Genomic DNA, 23,686 nt, shown 5'->3' on the forward strand with positions numbered 1-23,686 from the left:
TTTTTTTCTTCTATTTTGAATTTTCTAAGTAGAATAATTTCAGATTGTGTGCCATTATAACCGCTGTTTTTGCTACATTAGTCTGTGTACTTCACTCTACACAACCCCTGAACAAAACATAAGGGGTTGAATAGTGTTGGAGGGCCCCTCTAAAGCATGGGTGGGATGCGTCATGTGGGGCGGGAGTGCTTATTCTGAGGTTAATGTGATCGACTCAGACCTCAGGCCGATGATGGCACCATTTTCACTAAGGAAGTCCATCCCTGGAGCACTGTTACAAAGCTTGCAGGGCAGGTCCGCTTATTGATGGTGACTCTTGCTGTGCAGAGCCCAATGGGAGTTATTAGGTGACCTCCAGAGGTTCGAATTTCAGGACCTCCCCATGCGGTCTGTACTTTCTTCAACTTTGCGGGGAACGTCCCGCTGATGACGGAATAGTTAGCTCCGGTGTCGACGAGAACTGTGACGTTGTTTCCATCGATGAGAATTTCGAGGTCACTAGTTCGTCGCCTGGCGATGCGGTTGGGTCGTGGCGTCAGATCACCGCTGCGTCGGCTTGTTCCGCTGCATTCATATTGCGTTGTCAGGTCGTCTTCGGTACGTGAGGTTTCGTCATCATGGCTCTGCCTGGTTCGCGTCGTGTTCGGAAAGTTTTCTCGCAGCGTCGTCGTCAGATTTTCGGTAGTTCGTTGCACAGCAACCGCTCTTTCATCCGTTGCTGCCCTTAGTTTTCCGAATAAGGGCTGACAGAACTGCCCCAGCAGGAGCCGCTGTACTTCATCATTGCTGAGGGTACTGGTAGTGTCCAGGTTATGGCGAACGCGGTGACAGCTGAGGTGCCTATTCAGTGCTGGCGAGGTAGTCCGCAATGTCACGTGGCCACTCTCCATGCTGTAGGGGCGGTGCGAAATCGCGTAGGCCCATTTGGCGGTACTGGCAGCGGTGGTATGTGTGGCCTGCTTCTCCGCAGTGATAGCACAGTGGGCGGTTTGCAGGAGCAGGCCAGATATCCGTTTTACAACGAAAGCTGTTATGAGATCACAACTCCAGTCTCGCGCAGCGCCATAGTTGTCTGCGGCCACCAGTGTCCGTAACCCCATCATGCGATATTAGAAAAAGAGCCTAGTACCAATCACACAGTGGGGCTCAAACCGGGTCCGCTGGGTGCCAGCCCAGTATTCTACCACTGAGCCAGCCAGTGCTTGGGACTTGTTGGCAAACTTGCCTTAGGCATGCTTGATGTCAGGAAAGCAATTGTGTTAATACGACTTGTAAAGTGTTCTAAAACCGCAAAAAAAAAAAAACAGGCACTCATCGCACAATGCGAATAGCGTAACAAGTGGGTCGTCCAATGCTCCAACCAATTGCAAAAGCTTGTTTTTGTTTAGCTATTAACTGTGGCGCTGACCCACTTCAGGCATAATTCTTTATCGTTGTCAGCCACTGCATGAACAATTGGCACAAAAGTCCTCACAATAGTTTATCGGATACCACGCATCTCAGAAAAATGATAAAAAATAGCATAGCAAATTTTCGCTTATTACCCTAAAATTTTTATTATTAATGCCATTGTGGGCATCAAGCAAGTGTGCTTGTAGCAGTTACTCAATGAGTGTTTAGAAAAAGCTCTGCAAGGCCGCTCATCTAGCTTTTGCTGTGACTGGGCTGCGCCTTCCAGGCAGGCCTGGCGTTTTTCCTTGGCATGCTGCATTGTCCAACAGGGGGACGGTATGGCAGCGATGTTGGCACCGTATTGCAGCTCTGCGGCGTCATGACGTCGGCATGGCGGGGGAGGGTTGCGTTGGGCTGCAGCAGCATAGCTTATGGCTTGGGGCTGGTGCTGTTGCAGTTCTTCGGAAAGTCCAAGTGATTGCTGAACTTCTTCGCACACTATGTTGGCAATTGAATCTACTTGGGGCTGCAGCAAAGGCAAAAGCTTTCGTAGCTCCTCCTGAACGATTTCTCGGATGGTTTCGCGCAGGTAGTCGGAGAAGAGTGGGTGAATGTTTGCGTACCCTGGCGTCGAGCCGTCATTGAATTGTCGGGTCCGCATATCCAGCGTCTTTTATATTGTCGCCGCATTAGAGATAAATTCTTGGACGTTCTTTGGGGGTTTCGCATTAGTCCAGTGAAGAGTTCTTGCTTGATCCCTTGCATGAGAAAACAAACTTTCTTATGCTTGGGCATGCCGGGGTCACAGTGGCGAAACAGTCATGCCATTTCTTCTGCAAAGGTTGTCACATTTTCATTGTGGAGTTGCACCCTCGTCTCTAGCAATCTTGCAGCCCTTTCCTTGCGGACAATGCTCCAGAACGTGCCCAGGAATGTAACGCAGAAGAGATCCCAGGTTTGAAGGGCAGACTCTCTTCCAGATAGAAGACGCGACGCACTTTTTCTTCCTTGTCGCAGTGGTTGAGGGTGCCCACTCGGTCGTGGGTCTCCAGCTAGGTTTCTGGGCCCTCAAACGTTGATCTCCGGAAAGTCGGTGGCTCCCTTGGTTTGTATTACAACCGTGGCAGGCGTTGGCCAAGGAGCTGTCATTTTTGTCGCAGTAGTGGACGTGGCCTTGTTCTTGTGAGTCTGATCGGGTAGAGCGCCGTAATCTGGATGTATCCCTAGTTGCCTGTGGCTAGCTCGCTGCTTGAGGTTGGCGTCGACGTCTTCTTCACAGCTGGGCCTGGGTTCACGGCTTGAGAAGGCGTCTGGTACATGAACAAGGTAGCATTTCTACCAGATCTCACGGAGTCGTGATGTCGACAAAGGAAGCAGACTGCAGGTCCAAGATGAAACTGTTTCTTCGGCAGAACATGCGGCCACCAAACAGAAGGTTAGGTTACTGCGATACACATTGACACTGACAGCGGCGAGCAGAGTGTCGGCCGTCGATCTACTCACGAGCGGTGAAGCATGTCTGCATTTATACATGTGCCGTCGACTGTTGTAGCGTTATCGCTAGTGGTCACGTAGGTTCCAGAATATTCTCTAATGTTCGCGAAGGGGGTGTAGTCTTAACAAAAGGATCTACTACAGACCCGAAGCTTCTCAAACACTGCAGGCGCAATTTTCGCTGAGTATTACGTACAGTGTAATGGGGCGATAACAAAACTTGAGGAAGGAACGTGGCAATATGTTAATACATTGTCTCTAATAAAGGATTCGTTAGTCTATGCGAAGGAATGTACCATGCCATTTTGCTCATGCACAGTAATCATGAGATGCTAAAAAAATTTTTAAATGTATATATTTTGATATTAAATGCAGGTCAGTTGTTAGTCTGTGCTGGTCCTTGTGAACCTTTCATCATTGTCCTCGTGTGTGTGCTCTAAAGTTTCAGTATGCTGAGGGATTCTTTCTTTCCACCACATAGTCAAATGTCAGCGCTCCAATGCTACCACCAGCTTTCATTACAGGTGTTTGAGGACTTTTGTTGCACTGCAAGCATCACAGGCCAGAGAAATAAAACAATTATGGACCATCTCCCTGAAGATAACGTCGATGGGATGCGAAGCAGGAGTGGTGTGCACAGCATTGACCCAATTGAAATGGGCGTCGACACGGTTGCTGGAAGAATAGTTTGAAGCGAAACTTGGTGTAGCGTTCACTAGAGGAAACGACGTCCCCATTTCCAAACACGCACAACTTCGCTAACCCTCGCATGCCAACGACGGCCGAGTTAGGCCAAATCGCTTCAGTGCATATTTCGGCGAGTGAAGGAGCTTTGCCTTCCGGTGTCCTCTCCATCGCAGATAAATGAGCCAAAAGAGTGTTCACTCGATGTGCCCTCGAAAGTTGCAAGCGGGGCAGAGGGTGAAGCCAGAGAAAAGTGACAGGCGGTGAGCGCACATCAGGCGAGGCAGAGGGACGTCACGGCGCACTGTGAAAGAAGGCATCACCTACTTAGCGCTCCCCCAACACCTGCGGCAAGGGGAGTGTGGTGTGGCGCGTTGGCACGTAGACACAGACAGCGTTGCACAAGCTAGTGAAAGAACTATTTCACATCCAAAGTACTAACAAGCATAAAGAGAGATAGAGACAGAAAGAAGAAAAGAAATTTTGAAATACAACTCCGTTTTTCCAACGTTGTTGTTACTTGTTATGTAGGCAAGGTGCCCCCAATATGCGAGTAGTATTTGTTATTTTTTATTGAAAAGTATATCCTAAATGTGTGTAAATTATGCACAGATGCAGATAAAGAATAAATACAGTTGTCTAGGTTGACCTAATCCAATCCAATCCTAAGTGGCCTTGGCTGTAGACATTATAGTGAACTAGAAATTACTCCAGTGGCGAAACCGGCCGGGCTCCCACGTCCTCCTTTTACACGAATGCCGCGAGATGGCGCCATCTCAAAGTTTTATAGCTGCTTTGTCTGTGTAGCAGGACTCTCGCGGACTCCTTCAAACTTGCTGCTACGATTATTTTCAACATGTGAGTTTGCTACCTGGTTGTTCCAAACATCAAATAGCCGACTCGCTCACTGCCCGTGTCAGAGGCTATATTTTGACCAGGTATACATGTTTTTTCATACTGAGAGAAACTTCTAGACGCCTAAAACACCACAAGAAGAAAGACACACAGAGACACACTTCTTGTGGTGTTTTAGGCGTCTAGAAGTTTCCTTCAGTATGACAAACCAACTAGCGCAGCAACAAGTACTTCTAAGTTATATTTTTCGTATTTACTGCATGCACTCAGATTGTGTATACTTATTTTATATGAGTGCCTCATTTTTTTTTACCTCTTGAGGGTTTGTTTTCAGTGCAGTGTTCTACAAGCAGATGTGATGGTCATGGAACTCGCTTTTAATCATCATGGAAAACCTGGAGGAGTCAGGGGACTTGAGAAAATCAAGTTGGCAGACACCTTGGCATTGTAACTACAAGAGATGCTTCTAAAAAGATTTCTGTTAGGACTTTGAGTTCCATTATTTTATTCCTATGATTGACAAAAATAATTTTTATTGAAAAAAAAACTAAAGAAAAGAGTACCCTTAAACTTCAGCTGCAATAACTGCTCGTCTGACCACTTTATTCTTTTGCTCCCAGGAATTCCTGCCCAGATTTGGTGAGAATGACAAGGAGGAAAAGGTGGAAACCTTGCAGTGAGTTGACTTGCAAACTTTCTAACAACCGACCTGTGCCACTTCAGTTGTTTGGCGAACGGGCTAGGTCAACAAAAACAACACTTTATTGGTGTATTAGCAATAACACATAGATGTCGCGTAGAGGGACTGTTCGCTCTATGAAAATAAGAAAAGGTAGGCTTACATCTTTGGTTGTCGATTTCCTTGGCTCCCAGGGATTCCGAAGGTGAGTGGTCCCGGTGTGGTCGCTGCTGCAAGAGCGACCCTTTCGCTTTCAGCATGCTCATTTCGTCCAACTTCCTGTTCCCTCTGCCCAATGAGGGTTGCTTCCCTCGTCAAGGAAGAGTAACCCATTTCCGTGAGCAGGGAAGGGGGGAAGGGGAGATAGAGTGCGCGCTGGTGGCAGGGTGAACTGTTCTTTTAAAGAGGCTTTATTGTCTCTTTCTCAAAAGGACCAAAAGGACTGTTCTCGCTACTAGGCTAGCGAAAAAGGGAAAGGAAGCATGGGCGTGCATGCTTCACCACACGTGAAGAGGTGTCAACTGATGTGTCACTGCCTGTGGCAGTGACACATCAGTTGTGCTATATAAATAACAATGAACCTTTTTGAATACAGAGCTTTCCTGATGACATGTATGACATCACGCATCTGCGCCTGCTCGGAAGTTTTCTCGGCTTGCAGCCTCTAAACAGCCCGTGGTAGTTGGCGCTCACATGTCTTTGCCCTTTCCAAGCTTTGCGCCGCACATGCTACAGTCCTGAATTGTGTGAAAGTGACCTTTGTAGAACCACCCATAACTGTGAGCGAAAGGAGGGGAAGTTTTTTCCATCTTTGTTAGACACAAATTAGTCCAGCCAAGGAAAAGACCCACAACATTCGAAATATGCTCCCAGTGCTTTTTCATGATAATAAATCAGGGTTTGTACAGGTCCTTGAAATCCTTGAAAAGCCTTGAATTTGAAAAATGCATTTTCAAGGCCCTTGAAAGTCCTGGAATGTTTTGCCATCTTTGAAAATCCTTAAATTTCCTGAGCAGTGCACTCTCATATCGACATTGCGACCACCTAAATGTGGTACATTGGTGTAAGAACCTGTCAAACTTCCCATTTCTGAAGCAGTAATGGGGCGTGGGTGCAATTGATCTCATTTTGCAAAAGTGTATGTGAAGAAAAAAGTTAGATTGTGGTGGGGGTGAAGCAGTGAATGTGATAGTGAAAATTGGAATGTCACACGAAGAAGGGCAAGCAACCCCATACATGCAACGTGCCGCTCAAGCATGAAGGACGCATGTAAAGAAAGCGCACAGGACGAGTGCTGATGAACGACTGTCGTAGCTCGACACTGGAAGCGTGCTGCTTAAACAAACGAAGAACGGTGCTAGAAAATTGCACACGTATATACATTGAATGAGTGTAAATTAACCTCTGTCACAGTTGTTACTTCTTGGTTGTTGAGCAATGAGCTGCGAGTGTCAACTGCGCACAAGCCGGCACTCTTGACGGGGTGGTGCCATCAAATTTCAAGGCTATACCACACACCTTGTGGGTTTAAGAATATATTTTAAGTCACTTTCCAGCTGTACCTAAATCATCATTCTCCTAATTGAGGTCCATTGCGAGCACGTCCAACGCTGACGTAGCTCTACAGGAAGGGCAACAAAATTTCTAGTGGCATCACACCAGATCTGTAGTCTGCTGAGTGACCTCCGGACTTCTGCCCCATACATATCGGCAAAGCAGCGCGGCTGCTGCAAGTAGCGGCGAGATTGTTTTGCAGGTGCTTGTGTGGCACATGTGTGCAAGAGCTGACAACACTCAGCACGAGGCATGCAAAGCTTTGTGATCACGTGACTAAGTAAGATACACTGCTATGTACCTGCACAACTCGGTCCCCACAAACAGGAACTGAAAATTGTCCGTACCAAAAAGGCAACCAATTATATAGCGAGAATAAATTAATCTTGGTACGGGTATCGTGCTTATTGGAGCTATAATTAGAGCTTGCAGCAAAGAGCACACAAGCCACAAATATTGTGGCACGACCTCTTTAAGGCCCGACTACACATGCGCGTTGAAGCCCATCAGCGCATAACTTTCCGACATGACATCGTGCCCTCTCCCAATGAAGAGGGTGCGAGAAGTTATTAATACTACACTCTTGTTTTTATAATTGTGATATCTTTATATTGTAAGTGTAATGGAATTGTCATTTTTGAAAATTTTTAGAGTGAAGAATTCCAACTTAGTATGCTGCTTTGAGTTCTTGAAAAACTTGCAACAGGTCCTGGAAAGTCCTTGAATATCCTTGAATTTTCGCTTCGGAAACTTGTACAAACCCTGTAAATGAATTGAACAGGTCGAGGGAAAGCACAGGGGCCATTCAGTGTTTCCTTTGACTGTACATAATGTAGCAATGAGAACGCAAAAAATAAATTGTAGTGCAACATTATAGCAGGGATGGAAGTGCTGTGCCAATCGCACCATTCTGTGCCAATGTGACCTGCTGTGCCAGGCTGCCCATAAATGGCAATTTCTGTGAGAATTGTTGATTAAAGTGTAAACCACCAAATCTAACTGATTATAATCGTCAATTGAGTAACATTGAACGTTGGCTACATCAATGATGCAGCCGCATTGCCACATCCATTTCCAGCGGAGTTTGATCACGTAGTAATTCGGTTCATGCTTGGGGCTCTCATTGCTGTTATTGTCGTGCTTTCCCCGCAAAAGTGGTGGTACCAGCATGAGTAACTGTCCACTAAAACAGTGAAACCTCGATGATTTGTACCAGCTGGGCACATGGCGCGATCATGCTCGCAATGGCAGTCCACATTTACAAGTTCAATAGTGCATCTACTGATGTGCCCCATCGCCACCAAAAAACAACTGCAGTACCACAGCAGATGTTGCCCAAAGTATCTACCAGAAAGTATTTTCTTGCTTTATGCCACAGTTTGGAAAAAATCATGCGCGGCTGGCACTCTCCCATGAATATTTTGCTGCGCGCAATAGCGACGCTAATTAAGGTGCATTTAGAAAATATTAGTGTCCGGGATGCGCAGCGACTGAAGTAGCGACAGAATGTACACTATTGATTTTACGTAATACATATGTGTGCTTCTCTACTGCGATATGATACTGAGTAACAACTGACACTTTTATTAAAGAGTTTCACAAGCACTCGGATCATCTCTTAGTTACTTGTGGGCAGCACGGTGCCTATATTGTGCCTATGTACCGTCGCTGCCGGGCGGCTCGCTATACCATGTGTGCTGATTCGCTGTGTGAATTGCTGGTCCCCACTTCGCTTCAGACTGAGCACAGATGAGCTGCGTAGTGTGTTTAATCAGCGTCGGGAAAACAAACTTCCGCCAAGTGAAGTGTGCCGCGATTATATATACTCCATTTCACACATCAGGTACAACACTGCAAAAGCTGTAGTGAGACTCCTTGTGGTAGATACGTTCTCATAAAGAAATAGTTCTGTGTTTTGACCACCCAGAATATATTTTTATTTTAATTTCAGACTGAGTAAGAAATGGGCATGTTTTGTATCTCTCTCAAACACGGACACACGCACGTACATTCATGCGCGCGTACAAGTGGTAAGTTTGGTGAGCTAACTATAGTCGAAACCCGCAACAACGAAACCCCGCGAGTACGAAATCCCCGCGGCAACGAAATATTTACGGATCCCGGCGAACGTTCATAGAAGCCCATGTATAACGTATCTCGCGGCAACAAAATGTTTTTGAACAGGGATCACGCATTAACGAATTTTCGACCCGGGTGCGGGCCTTATTTTACCCTCCCGCCAAAGGTTAACTGTCGAAAATGTGCTAGTATGCGTGTTATGCGCACTCAAAATTTGTAAATGGCTGCTTTTGCCGCGCTAGCGTGGGTATCACCATATTTGTTTACTTAAGGGGGGACGCGGCGTTGGGATCGCGAAAAATGGCAAAAAAAAAATTGATTTTTTGAAAATTAAGTTTTCAGTTTCTGGAACCCTTTTTCTATCTGATTCCAAAATATCTACACTGAAAACTGCGCAGAAGTGCTTCGAAAAATTCATTTCACTCACCTAGGTAGCGAAACTTTTTCTGGAAATTGCGAGAAAATAGTGATTTTCAAAAAATTATGGCTTCACGATGGCGGGGCCAGGAGCTGACTTCTTGGGCTCATTGGAAAGAGCATTTCTCCATGTTTAACTTTCCCGCCTCAGCTGGCTCCTCCCTTTAAAAACAAGCGCACAAAAAGCAAACGTTTGAAGGTCATTTCGAGGCCCTTGATTGGCTGTGGCCGCCATGTTGCCTCACCTCGCCTCGCCATTGTCCCGATGCTCGCTCCGAGAGATCGTCGTCTGCTGCTTGTCCGTCGCGAGGACATGGCTCTCAAAAATTGCTACTTCGTGACATGTTCACGGCTCGATAACCACTTAAGATATAATTACGCTTTAGTTAGGAGCAGTAGGCAGATGCGCGATCAGGTTGCTACGAGCGCGGCGTGTCATCGGAGTCGTCTTTAGCCCTCACTTCTCCGACAGCGAGACTGCTGGCAGGAATGCAGGCTAGCGCACTCGTAACGATGTGCTTTGTCGCAAGCCACGAAGCTGTAAGCGGCGGCACGATCACATTACTACGAGTAGTCGCCCCGGATGCACGATCAGATTATTACGAGCAGGCGCGCGGTCTACGAGCGGGGCGCGTCATCAGAGCCAGCTTTAGCCCTAACTCCGCTGACAGCGAAACTGTGGGCAGGAATGACGCGCCGCTAGAACATCCAAAAAAACCCGCGGGTTGTTTTGGATGCGCTGGACACTCTTCGCTCCTTCTTCGGCGCACGTGACGTCGACGTAGCAATCGACCACTTTTTCCAGTGCGAAGGGACAGCTTTGCAGTTGTTGCATGGCAAGGGTCGGCAAAGTAAGTTGACCGACTTCTGGCAATAAATTTTCGTTCTGCTGGCCGTATCACTGTTTTTATGTCTCATACTTGCGGCAACGGAATTCTCGTGAAAACGGAATATTTTGGTTTTGCCGGCAATTTCGTTATTGCAGGTTTCGATTGTACTACTGAATGTTTAGTGAAAACCATTGGAATTTTTTTCACTAGCAACAATTTTGATTGACGATGATGTTTGACCTTGGAAAGCTGCTTTAAGGGGAGATGCGGGTAGAAAAACACGTGTTTTGTTTAAAATTATCGATTTTTTGTTTTCACCTGTTTTGTTAAGATTAGTACCCCTACTGTTCTGAAGAAAAAACTAATGTCGAGACTCAACTGGAAATATTTTAAAATTGCGTCTAAAAAGGACATGCTGGCTGTCAAAAGGCCGAAAATGTGTCATCTTCGAGCAGGTTGCCCCTGATAATGCGCTGCCGCTCATCATTGTCGACCGCATGAGCCGAAGAGCCGGGCCTTACTCTTCAAATAATGACGGTTTCCTGCGCTTCTGCAGCACAAGAAATAATAAACAGAAGCATGCTTTTGCCGCGTTTTTCGAGCGCCACGACTGGCTTTTATATCACGTGGTACGGATTGGAGGCCGCCATTGGCCGCTGCGGGCCTGCGAATGCTGTCAAGTTTACTGGTAGGATTCAAGTCTCGTCGAGCAGCGCAGCTGAGCATCGCTTTTGTCGAATACTTATTCTCAATAGATGAAGAAAGCCATAGTAAGCGCAGTCACCGGCCTGTGATGTTTCGGACGGCGCACAAATTTCCAGGATGCCGGCGCAATGCAAACACTCAAACCACGAAAAAACCGTCTGCTGATGCAAAGCATAGTGGCAATGACGCCGATGCGTCCGACGAGTTTGCCGCGGCATTCGAATTGATGAGTACCTCCCGGAAAAAGATCGCACTCTTTGAGGACAAAGAAAGATCACAGGACAACGACTCTTCGTTGATTGCTGATATGACAGCACTGAACATGCTTGTGCGTGGTGCAATGTGTCCGACGTGTCACCATTTAGGATTACGTGTCCGGGACCGGCCGACAAGCGGATAGGACTTGCGTCGTTCGTGGAACTTCATTGCCCAAACAGTGAGTACCTTGAAACTATTCTTTTGGCCACATATACTTCGCGGCGAGTAGCTTCAAATGTGGCGGCCAGTGTGAGCGCAGTGGGTAACGGGCTGACCGCGAGAAGACCATATGACAGCCGGAGCTCACGCGATAGCTACGCTGTCAACGTGAAAGCTATTGTGGCGGCGAGCTTTCTAGGCATGAGCTATGAACAGCTGGTCCGATTTGCGGTGATTCTTGGCCTGCCAAAGCCAATGCACCATAAATCATTTTACTGCAATCTGCCGGAAAGTCCATGACGCAGCAATGGATGCCATCAGCGCGAATTTTGCGAGGTCGAAAGAGCTGACAGTAAAGGAAGTTGGTGGGGACAACACTGCCGTTACGTACGATAGTACGTGACAGAAACGCGACCACAAGAGTCACAATGGCATCGGGACTGTTGTGTCCCTCGACACTGGACTTTGTTTGGATTTTGAAGTCTTGTCAAACTTCTGCCTAGCTTGCAGTAGGCACAAAACTCTGCCAGATGAAGAGGAAGAAGTTTGGCGAGCATTTCATGGCCCTGTGTGCGAGCGAAATGTTTACTGCTCAGCCCATGCGATGGAAGCAGAAGCTGCAGTGCGCATTTGAGAAAGGAGCAAAACTTATGACACACCATTGCGGTTCACTGAATTCCTCACTGACGGCGACTCAAAAGCATACATGGCAGTAGTTGAAGCGGAGGTATACGGTGATGCTGTTACTATTGAAAAAGAGGACTGCACAAATCATGTAGCTAAGCGCCTCGGGACTGCTCCTCGCAAACTCAAGGAGCCATTGCCAAGAGGTAAGAAGCTAAAAGATACTGTTATACAGAAGCTGCAAACCTACTATCAAGTGGCCATCACAAGCAATAGGAGCAGCATTAAAGCCATGCGCCGGGCAATTTGGGTCTCCTATTTTCATTGTCGCTCAACAGGTGATGCAAACACCCACGAACTCTGCCCAGATGAACCAGAATCCTGGTGCAAACACAAGCGTGCTAAAGCCGTGGACAAGCCTGCACCGGCTCACACACCCCTGCTCACCAAGGCCCAGGGAAAGGCAATTTTCCCCATCTACAAGAGGCTAACCAACGAGAAGCTACTGACCCGCTGTATTCAGGGCAAAACTCAGAATGCAGCGGAGTCAATAAATAGCAAAATTTGGCTCCTCTGTCCAAAGACACAATTTGCCTCAAGGCATGCTGTGGAGATGGCCACTGATATGGCTGTTCTCTGGTGTAATCGTGGACACAGCAGTTGTGAACGTATTCTGCAAGAGCTTGGCGTGATCCCACCTCATGATCTGGTTGCTCTTGGCACATCACGGGACAGCACGCGCCAGCAAAAAATGTCTCAAAAACTTACAGGAGAAGCAAGGGCTCGTCGACGTGCGCTGAAGAAAAAAATCTCTTGTCGAGGAGTCAGCTAGAAAAAGTCGCGAGGGCCAAACCTATGGTGCTGGCCCATTTTAATGGCAGTGCCCCTTACAAGGAGTGCCCCTTACAAGTTTCAATACTATTCTTAAATAATAATAAAAAAATGTAAACATTTACTAGGGTAGGAGAAATATGAACTTTCCACGTAAAAATTTTTCACGTCTAGTACATATTTTGTACGGACTTCTTAATTAGTTATTTGCATCCTATACTTTATTTGAATCATTATGGAATTATCAATTGTAAAAAATTATTGAAGTTTACTTATGAAAAGAGGGGGGGCAAAAGGCTTGAGTTTTTCACTTTGTCATGTCGCAAAACTGAAACTATGCAACTTGTCAGAAAACTAATTATATATTTTAAGTCAGTATAATAGGTTCTATGAACAACTCAAGTTTCATTGCTCTAGGGTGAATATTAAAAAAAAAGTGACTTTGAGTAGCATCTCTCCTTAAAGCTAGCTCTCCTTGCTCCAAAACACACCTTTTGGTGCTTTGAACCTGCTCCAAAGCTCTTCTTTTGCTGTGCTAAAGATGCTCCAAAACAGCATTAATCAGTGTCCGGCCAGGGGTGGCGGGGATACGGTCGGACGCTGAGCAATTGTCTCCAGGGGGGAGTGAATTAGCATGACCCCCAAGAAAATGCACCTTGAACGGAACAGCTTGCCCCGAGCCAGTGTTCGAGGCCCCGAGCTAATTGTGTTTGGCAGGTGGATAGATGACAGCTGTGCAAAAGGGCTGAAAGCTAGATGGGCAGTGAACTAGCTAACCAGTTGAAAACATCTTCGTTACTAATTGTCAAAGGTCACCACAGACTTAGCTCAAATATTAAAGGGCCACTCACCAGGCCCCATGCCGAATTTTATTTAGACAGTGGAAGTTGTTGGGTGTCCGATGAGGAACGTTTTGCCACAAAAATTTTTTGAATCGGTTCATTACAAGCGGAGAAAACAGGTTTTTTGAAGCAGCGCAAAACGAGGGTGAGAGGAGGCAAGCTCGAAACCCTTGCCGCTCCTCCGCGTAGCCTTCGCAAGCCAAAGCTCTTCCCCACCCTCTGCGGCATCCGACCAAGAGGTGATGTGCGCATGACGTGCCCAAACAAGTCCAACCCCCGAGCACACGGGCGGCGTTGCTTTGTTGACCAGCGTTATTTTGTGGTATTCTGCCTGTTTCTGCTGGATGGTTTGGAAACGCTGGCTTAGACGCGGTAGAGTAGATGAGCGCAATGAGTGCGCGAATGCGTAGGAGAATTCCATGGCGGTCGTCTGCTCAATGCGCTGACCGTGGGGACATGAACGCATGCGGAACGCTGGCACATTAGCCCCACATCTCGTAGCATTTCACGGGAACAAATGGAAGAGAAACGCGCACAATTTTTGATAGCGTCTCATTATTTATTTGAAGTTTTATTAATCTCCTAAAGCAACAAATACATAAACTACGCATGTTGTGTTAAATAATTTTAGCCATGTCACGTGGTATACTGTTGACAGAGCAGACTCGTCTACGTGCAGGACCAACGTCAATGCATTGCCGTGTACGTAGGGCCATTCCTACGGCTACGTCATGCCCTCATTCTCTTTGCGTGCTCCAGCAGAGGGGAGGGGGAGCAGCTTTCATCTTGAAATATGACTCATTTCTGCGGCGCGTAGTGTCGCAAAGTTTGGCAGACGTGATCATGAACGCCTCGTCTACGCATTGCGCTTGTCAGCTCAAAATTGTCAAACATGGTGAGTGGCCCTTTAAGGGAGGACGGCGCTTTCGTATTGCCACGTTTCATTTCCCAAGTTTTGTTATCGTCCCAAAACACTACACAATTCTCAGTGCAAACTGCGCCTGCAGTTTTCAAGAAGCTTCCGGACTGTAGTAGACCATTTCGATAAGATCACGCCTACTCTGCGAACTGTACAGATTATTCTGGAACCTATGCCACCGCCAGCGATAACACTAGAACATTCGACGGCAAGAGTATAAATGCCGACGCGCTTCACCGCTTGTCAGTTGTTGTTGATCGACGCCGACGCTCCGTTCGCCTCTATCAGTCCAAGACTGCTACTGTAATCGGACTTTCCGTTTACCGGGCACAGGTTCGCCCAAATAAACAGTTAAATTCCAACGTAAAGTCTCCTGTCTTTGGCCACGTCACGACCCTGTGACATCTGGTGTAGGTGCTGCTTCTTTGATGTTCCGGACGCCCCCTTAAGCCGCGACCCCAGCCCATGCAGCAAAGAAGACACGGACGCTAACCCTGAACGGCGAACAAGCCGCAGGCAGAGGGGACTACAACCAGAATACGGGCCCCTTCCTGAAGAAGCCAGGCAGACCCGGATCCCGACATCATCTACTGCAACCATGATCGCCCCCGTGCAGCCTGCACCACTCCTACTCCGGCAACCCAAAGAGCTGCCAACTTTCCGCGGTTCGCCACTGGAAGACCCGGAAAGCTGGATCGAAAGGTTCGACCGCGTCGCCGCCTTCAATGACTGGACAGACGACGACGAGCTCCGGCATGTGTATTTCGCCTTAGAAGATGCTGCTCGGGCCTGGTTCGAGAATCAAGAGCGAAGTCTTCCAACTTGGGACATCTTTCGCGCCATGTTCCTCACTACTTTCGCAAATGTGGTGCGCGAGGAGAAGGCCCCAGCTCTTCTTGAAACCTGCATGCAGATGCCAAACGAAAACGTGGTGCTATTCACGGAAGATATGATTAAACTTTTCCGCCACGCTGACTCCGACATGTCCGAGGAGAAGAAGGTCCGTCTGCTCATGCGAGGAGTAAAGCAGGAACTCTTCGCTGGGCTGATCAGAAACCCGCCAAAGACGGTCGTCGAATTCATTTCAGAAGCATTTACAATAGAAAAGACGCTTGAGATGCGCACGCGGCAATATAACCGTCGCTACGCCGGCATTCAAGCGCTTGGAACCACTGACTTGCGTGAGACGATCCGAATGATCGTGCAAGAAGAGCTGCGAAAATTACTTCCTTCAGCGCAGCCTCACGTGGAATCCACCGCGGACGTCATACGCCAGGAGATCCAGCAATCGCTGGGCGTTTCTCAACCTCAAGAGCCTCAGCTGCAAGCCATGACCTATGCTGCTGCAGCCCGCCGCCACGCCCCTCCTCCACGCGCACGCCAAAACACTGCCCCATCGCACTTCCGTCGCCAGACGCCACCGCCGCCACCACCCCCACCGACGTCCTACCGTTTGACAGCGGCCCAGCGTAGTGCGACGAGGAAGACTGACGTCTGGCGCACCCCTGACCACCGCCCGCTCTGCTACCACTGCGGCGAGGCCGGACACACATACCGCCATTGCCAGTACCGACAGGTGGGACTGCGTGGCTTCGCCGTCGATGCACCGCGTCCACAGCCAGGAGAATGACCACGCGACACCGCCGACTACCTGACAAAAACTCAGTGGACACCACGAAGCCCTTCGCGTTCCCCGTCGCCCAGCCACCGCACGTCACCGCACCATCGGCAGTACTCTGGCCCAACGCGGGGCCGGTCTCTTAGCCCGTATCCGGGAAACTAAGCGCAGCAACCGATGGAGGTGCGGTTGCTGTACGACGAACTACCGAAGATCCTCCGACGACGACGACGCTGCGACGGAGCTTTCCGAACACAACGCCAACCAGGCAAAGCCCTGACGGCGAAACCTCACTTACCGAAGGTGACCTGACGACGCAAGATGGAAGCAGCGAAACAAGCCGACGGAGCCGTGACCCGACGCCACGCCCTAACTGTAATGCGAGACGGTGAACTAGCGACCTCGACGTTCTTATCGACGGCCACAGTCTGACCGCTCTCGTCTATACTGGAGCCGACTACTCCGTCATCAGTGGGTCGTTCGCCGCGAAGTTAAAAAAAGTTAGGACAGCTTGGGAAGGCTCTGAAATCTGCACAGCTGGAGGTCATCTCGTAACGCCTGCAGGAATCTGCACAGCGAGAGTCACCATTAACGGCCGTATTTATCCTACAGACTTCGTAGTCCTACAGCGTTGCTCGAGAGATGTCGTCCTTAGCATGGACTTCTTATGCCTCCATGGTGCTGTCATCAACCTAAAAACGAAGTCGATAACGTTATCTACAGAAGAAGCACTACCGCCGCGCACGCCGTTAGGAAACCATGCCTTGAATGTGCTGGAAGAGCAAGTCACCATTCCGCCTCGCTCAAGCGTCAATATTTCAGTCGGTGTTCCTAAATCACCTGACTTGGAAGGCGTCCTTGAAGGCAGTCAGCATCTGTTGGTCACACGAAATATTTGCGTCGCAAGAGGAATCACAGAGCTGCGGGGAGGCAAAGCAACGGTTATGCTCACGAATTTCAGCAATGAGTACAAACATGTGAACAAAGGAACAACGGTCGCATACATCGAAGAAATTGTCGAAGCCACCAGTGCTTTCGCCCTCGCCGATTCTGCGGAACCTGCTCAAAGAAACCAAGCCCCTCCCATAGCTTTCGATGTCAATTCCAGACTTCCGAACTATAAGCAAGAACAGCTCGAGGCCCTGCTCCTGCAATATGAAGAGTGCTTTTCGTCGTCATCAAAAATTCGGCAGACCCCAATCACGAAACATCGCATCATAAGCGAAGAAAATGCCAGACCACTCCGTCAGAGTCCGTACAGGGTTTCGACGCGAGAACGTGAGGCCATGAAGAGACAAGTTGATGAAATGCTGCGGGATGACATTATCCAGCCGTCCAAGAGCCCATGGGCATCCCCCGTGGTGTTAGTTAAGAAAAAAAATGGGACCCTACGTTTCTGCGTCGATTATCGCCACCTGAACAAAATCACAAGAAAGGACGTGTATTCTCTCCCACGAATAGACTACGCACTTGATCGGCTTCATAACGCCAAGTACTTTTCGTCAATGGACCTCAAGACTGGCTATTGGCAAATTGAAGTCGACGAAAGAGACCGAGAGAAGATGGCGTTTATAACATCGGACGGCCTCTTCGAGATTAAGGTGATGCCCTTCGGTCTTTGCTCAGCGCCTGCAACTTTTCAACGCGTTATGGATACAGTACTGGCAGGATTGGAGTGGCAGACTTGCCTTGTGTACTTGGGCAGCGTCGTCGTGTTTTCTTCGAGTTTCGACGAGCATCTTCGGCGCCTTGAAGGTGTACTTCAAGCCATCAAGACATCCGGGCTCACACTGAAACCAGAAAAGTGCAGATTTGCGTACGAGGAGCTCTTGTTTCTGGGGCACGTTATTAGCAAGTCTGGAGTTCGTCCCGATTCACGGAAAGCAGCCGCCATCGCCGACTTCCCGCCCCCCCCACTGACAAAAAGGCAGTGCGCCGATTTCTGGGCCTGTGCGCCTATTATAGGCGGTTCGTGAAAAACTTCGCCCGCATCGCCGATCCTCTCACTAACCTTACCAAGGCCAACGTGGAGTTCAAGTGGGAAACGCCGCAGGAACACGCTTTCCAGGAGCCTAAACATCGCCTCCAGATGCCTCCGTTACTTGCCAATTGCGATGAATTAACGGAGACAGAAATGCACACTAACACAAGCAGCGTAGGTCTTGGTGCCGTTCTTGTGCAGAGGACTGACGGACTTGAAAGGGTTATTAGTTATGCCAGCCGATTGCTATCCAAAGCAGAAGCCAATTATTCCACAACAGAAAAGGAGTGCCTCGCCATCATCTGGGCTACGTCGAAATTTCGTTCCTACCTCTACGGCAGGCCCTTCAAAGTTGTGAGCAACCACCACGCCTTGTGTTGGCTAGCCACCTTGAAGGACCCTTCAGGTGGCCTCGCACGATGGAGCCTGAGACTTCAAGAATATGACATTACTGTCATTTACAAGTCTGGCAAGAAACACTCAGTCGCCAACTGTCTCTCTTGTGCGCCTGTCAACCAACCACCACCCGACGACCCGGATGACGACTACTTCTTGGGAACGATAACTACCGACGACTTCGCTGAACGACAGCGGGCCGACCCGGAACTTAAGGCCCTAATACAATACTTCGAAGGCAGGACGGCCGAAGTCCCGAAGGTATTCAAGCGCGCACTTGTGTCGCTCTTCCTGCGAAACGGTCTTCTACAAAAGAAAAACTTTTCACCGCTTCGAGCTAAGTACCTCCTTGTGGTGCCTTCAGCGTTGCGACCAGAACTCCTGCAGGCCCTGCACGACGATCCCACGGCAGGGCACCTCGGTGTTTCTCGCACGCTCGCGAGGATACAAGAAAGGTACTACTGGCCACGTCTTACCACCGACGTCACTCGTTATGTGAGGACATGCCGGGACTTTCAGGGACGCAAGGCACCGCCGACAAGGCCCGTGGGACTTCTGCAGCCAATTGAACCACCTTGCCGACCTCTCCAGCAGATTGGTATAGACCTACTGGGGCGGTTCCCGACGTCGGCTTTCGGAAACAAGTGTGAACGTGTTTGGGTGTGGACGCCGATACGCCGACGTGGACTAAGTGAAAAGCTTCTGCTACGGTACTTCGGACCGTACAGGGTGGTTCGACGTCTCGGCCCACTTGATTACGAGGTTGTCCCCGATGGCATCACGAACTCTCAACAACGCCGATCGCGACCTTAAGTCGTCTATGTCGCACGCCTCAAGCTGTTTCATGCGCGTTAACAAACAGAAACAGTGTTTTTTTGGTATTATTATTGTATCGTAATTTATTCTTTGTACTTTCTTGCATTATTGTTCTACCTTCAAATTTAGTTAAAGCATCGGGACGATGCCTTTTCAAGAGGGGGAAATGCCACGTTCCATTTCCCAAGTTTTGTTATCGTCCCAAAACACTAGACAGTTCTCAGCGCAAACTGCGCCTGCAGTTTTCGAGAAGCTTCCGGACTGTAGTAGACCATTTCGATGAGATCACGCCTACTCTGCGAACTGTACAGATTATTCTGGAACCTACGTCACCGCCAGCGATAACGCTAGAACATGCGACGGCAAGAGTATAAATGCCGACGCGCTTCACCGCTTGTCAGTTGTTGTTGATCGACGGCCGACACTCCGTTCGCCTCTATCAGTCCAAGACTGCTACTGTAATCGGACTTTCCGTTTACCGGGCACAGGTTCGCCCAAATGAACAGTTAAATTCCAACGTAAAGTCTCCTGTCTTCGGCCATGTCACGACCCCGTGACAGTATCACCAAAAATGGTGAAAAAAATTGATTTTTTGAAAATCAAGTTTTCAGTTTCTGGAACCCTTTTTCTATCTGATTCCAAAATATCTACCCCGAAAACCATGCAGAAGTGCTTCGGAAGATTCTTTTCACTGTCCTAGATAGCGAAAATATTTCTGGAAATCATGAAAAAACAGGGATTTTCTAAATAATATAGCTTTGCGATGGCGCGGCTGGGATCCGGGTTCTTGAGCTCATCGGAAAGGGCATTTCTCTGTGTTCGAATTTTTGGCATCGGCTGGTTCCTCCTTTTAAAAACAAGCACAGAGAAAGCAAATGTTTGAAGGTCATTTTGAAGGCCGCCTTGTTGCCCCAGCTCGCCTCGCCTTTGGTCTGATGCTCACTTTGGGAGGTCGTCGTCTGCTGCTTGTGCATCGCGAGGACATTGTTGTCGAAAATCGCTAGTTCATGACTTGATCATGGTTTGACGATCTTTTAGGATTTAATTACACTTTAGTTCCAAACCGTAAGAGGATGCTCGATCAGAATACTGCGAGCGGGTGCGCCGTCTACGAGCGCGGCGCGTTACTGGAGTCGCCTTCAGGCCTAACTTTGCTGATGGCGGGACGAACTTTGCTGGGGAGAAAAATACACTTTAGCACACTCGTGGAAATGTACATCTTCGCAGGCAACGAAGCACATCACTCGCTAGCTCCCTGGAACCGATGATGGGCATTTTACGCATCGGCAGCGTACCCCACAGTAAAGCTCGTGATCCCCCGCCTCTCCTCCATTGCCAAGATTGCTTAGAGCAGCGGCTAGGAGTTTCACGCCTCGGCTTTCAAAAATGCGATACTGAGCGCAGTGGGCGCCGATTTTTTTTTTGTTATCGTAGCTACACATTTGGCGCATCATCACCGAACGCCGCCGCCAAGAGCATCATGCACCGGTTGCTTTGTCCATGCTGCCACGCACTTCACGGTCATGTGGAGTGTTGTCAATAAGCCTTTTGTGATGCAATTTAGACATGCTTGGAGCCATGCTTGGGGTCGCCGCGAGCGTCTATGAATATTTTGAGATAATGAAAGCCTCGTAGATTAGCGTTTCCGCGACCCCTAAAAACTGAAGCTTTTCGGATGACTGCTGTGCTCACACCATATCTGTAGACTCGGGCATATCTGTAGTGCTAGTCCCTGCTAGGTGAAGAAAAAACACGACTCTCCGCAGCCGTTGACAAGATGTCAGGAAAGAAGACAACGAACTAGACAATAGCTCTTCTGCAATTAAAAAAAATGAAACAGTGTTGCTAGTATTCCATAAAAAGTTTCATAGTGATTTACTTGTTCTTCAATAATACCTCAGTTACTTGCGTAATGAACGCACATTTTTCTCTCGAAAACTCGGACCAAAGTTGGGGGTGCATTTATTATGCGGGCAAACTTTATGAAAACTTTTTTGATAGAAGTGATAAATGGGGTAACGCACACACAAAAAAGAAAAATGAAGTCACTTAGCCTTTCGCGATTCACCTACACGCGTACTGTTTAAATCCAGCTGCTTTGTTGCAATTCACTAATCTTCGGTGGTTGAAGGCACTATCGTCTGCAAGCTGTCTGTGCGCCGCCTGCGCACTCCATAAAAGCATCTCGTGGATTCCTTTTCTCACAATCATTTAACTGCAACACTAATATCTGCTGTGATCTCTAGGGGCGCCTAGAAGCGTGCGCTACGATGCACTTGGCCAGCTTTGTGGCAACCTCGCACGATGACTGCGTCGACGCCGTTGACGTTGCACTAAGCTATCACCGAAGCATAAAAAACTGTCAATAATAAGATTAGCGACAAAATACGGCTGCTGTTTCACTCTCACTGTTCACGTGAAAAGTATTACTGCAAAATAAGTAGCCTATATCTTGCGTTCTGGGAAGTACGCGCGGATAACAAGCATGAAGAGCAAATTGCAACCGAAGTGAGAATTGGAGGTGCTATCGTGTTGCAGAAATCGTCACAATATTTTCTGGGCGGCAAGCGATTTTTTCTGGTTAACTAGAGACCTGCTACGCAATAGTGACTAATAGCACTTTGCTACAGCCATGGCGACAGCAAACCCTGTCACCGTCGCTCGAAAATCACGGGCATTTGGGTGGGCCTAATAGTTTCGTATTTGCAGAAGGCGACTGTTGGTTTGCGCGGGAAGTTTCGTGACCTTCGCTCGTTGTGGGCTTATCAGCTGCGATGTCTCTACACTCGCACCGTTCTTTAACCCCGCTGTGCCACAGAGATAATGAAAAGAGATGGGACGTGCGGCGTGCAGGTAGAACAATACGGAGAACATAGCGAGCCACGGTGGCGGAGGGACTTGCCATAATATTAAAAAAAACAGTAGAGATGCAACGAGCGAGGAGGCACCAGGTGTCGGTTAGAGGGACTGCAGCGGACGAATGTATGGGGTGGGCTTATTACGGGTGAGAAAAAAAAAATTCTGATTTTGACGACTGAAGTTGGGGTGTGTGTTTTTTACGTGAGAGCGTTCATTACACCAGTAAATACAGTAACTGCTCTCGTACGTTATTTTGGCAGCCACAATGCAGCACCAATTTGTAGTTGGTTGCATCCCATATTAAAATATGCACTGGAAGGTTTAAAATTAGTTTGGGTTAATATTCTGTGATGTTATACAAACACTTTTAAACATTCATTATTGCACAGAACTTCTTAATTCAAAAGCGTTCCTCCTTATTTCACTGCCGTGCTTCACACAGTCAGTGTCTCACTTGGCAGTGAGCCTTAAGCTGCTCCAATATGCATTTTTGGTTGCTTCAAAAAGTCGTTTTTCCCACTCCAATACACATTCTTGGCTGCTCCAAAATCATATTTTTCTGCTCCGAAAATACGCTCCAAAACAGCTCAAGTCAATCACATCACTGGGTGAAAGCACCTTTCGCGCTTCTTTGGAAAGGTGCTAGAATGCTTGCAGATTTTGTAGATTTACTACATGTGTGGCTATGTAAAAGCAATATTCGCTCATCGTTAGCTAAGAAGTAATCAATACTTTCGGTACACTAGCAAAAAATAAACTTCAGAAACATCCCTCAGTGAGAAAATACTGAACAGTTCAGCTAAGTGCCAAATTCGCCCTTGATAAGCACACCATACAAAATGAAATGACCAATAACTCCTACTCTGCAGAAGCACAGTTTTGATAGAGTTTATGAAAACTCAATTTACCGGCAGGACAGCTAAGAACCCTATGAGACATTTTTCTGACCAAGTATTTGGAAGTGAAGTCCCTTTTGTGCGATTTTAGTTTTCTACAAATAATGCAGCCCATTCAACAAGACTTTCAGGAATTTCTTCCCATTATGCTGTGATCCCACTCCTGTGCCTACTGTACCAAAGTTCGCGAAAGCAAATTCACGACGCCATTCTGTTAACATCAATGGAAATTGTGCCAAACTGCGCCTAAGTTGGATTCGGAAGTGGCTATCATTGGTGATATCTACACCGGCGTGTCAAAACATGGTACCTTTTTCTAGGGGCCACTAAAGTGACAATCCCGTACTTGGAGTTATTCCCCTGAATAAATAGGTGTTGCGCCTGCGTCCTAAATAATCTACGATGCTAAGTTTGGTGCCAACGCAACTTTCGTGCAAATCTGCTTAATTATGAAACATGCTCTCCGCTGAGGCTCGTGACGTCTAGTCCAATTGTTAGCGTGAAACTATGGCGGCAATTCATCGGTGAACGTCCTCATTCTAGAAACGCGGCTGATAGCTCATTTGAAGAGTTGCGCGGCATGTAATAAAGAAATTTTCACTAATAACTGCATGCATGCCGCCAGAATATCTGTCACATCTACTTCTGGACATCGCGATCTAATTTTCCGTGCTTCGCGTTGTGCAGTTGCTAACATTCCTTGTAAAGTTGTTTGCGCCGCGTGGTGTACGTGTCTCGCACATTGGCCTCATTTCAGTGTCACAATTACTGAGCGGTAGGTGGTGTTGTGCTCGGGAG

At 48.0% G+C, this 23,686-nt stretch overlaps 1 protein-coding gene across 9 annotated transcripts in view; it reads left to right on the forward strand.

Moving 5' to 3' along the window:
• LOC119172487 (nuclear factor related to kappa-B-binding protein) overlaps window positions 1-23,686 on the forward strand; it is a 608,836-nt gene that overhangs the window by 43,611 nt on the left and 541,539 nt on the right. For 8 of the 9 annotated variants that reach the window (XM_075891782.1, XM_037423606.2, XM_075891781.1 and 5 more), the window contains exon 3: window positions 5,046-5,101. The exons of the other annotated variant lie outside the window; for it this stretch is intronic. In XM_075891782.1, the coding sequence (XP_075747897.1) occupies window positions 5,046-5,101 (56 nt within the window). The remainder of the gene's footprint in view (window positions 1-5,045; window positions 5,102-23,686) is intronic. 9 annotated transcript variants of the gene reach the window in all.

The sequence above is a fragment of the Rhipicephalus microplus genome, chromosome 4 (genome assembly GCF_043290135.1).
Source record: "Rhipicephalus microplus isolate Deutch F79 chromosome 4, USDA_Rmic, whole genome shotgun sequence".
Classification (NCBI taxonomy): Eukaryota; Metazoa; Arthropoda; class Arachnida; order Ixodida; family Ixodidae; genus Rhipicephalus; species Rhipicephalus microplus.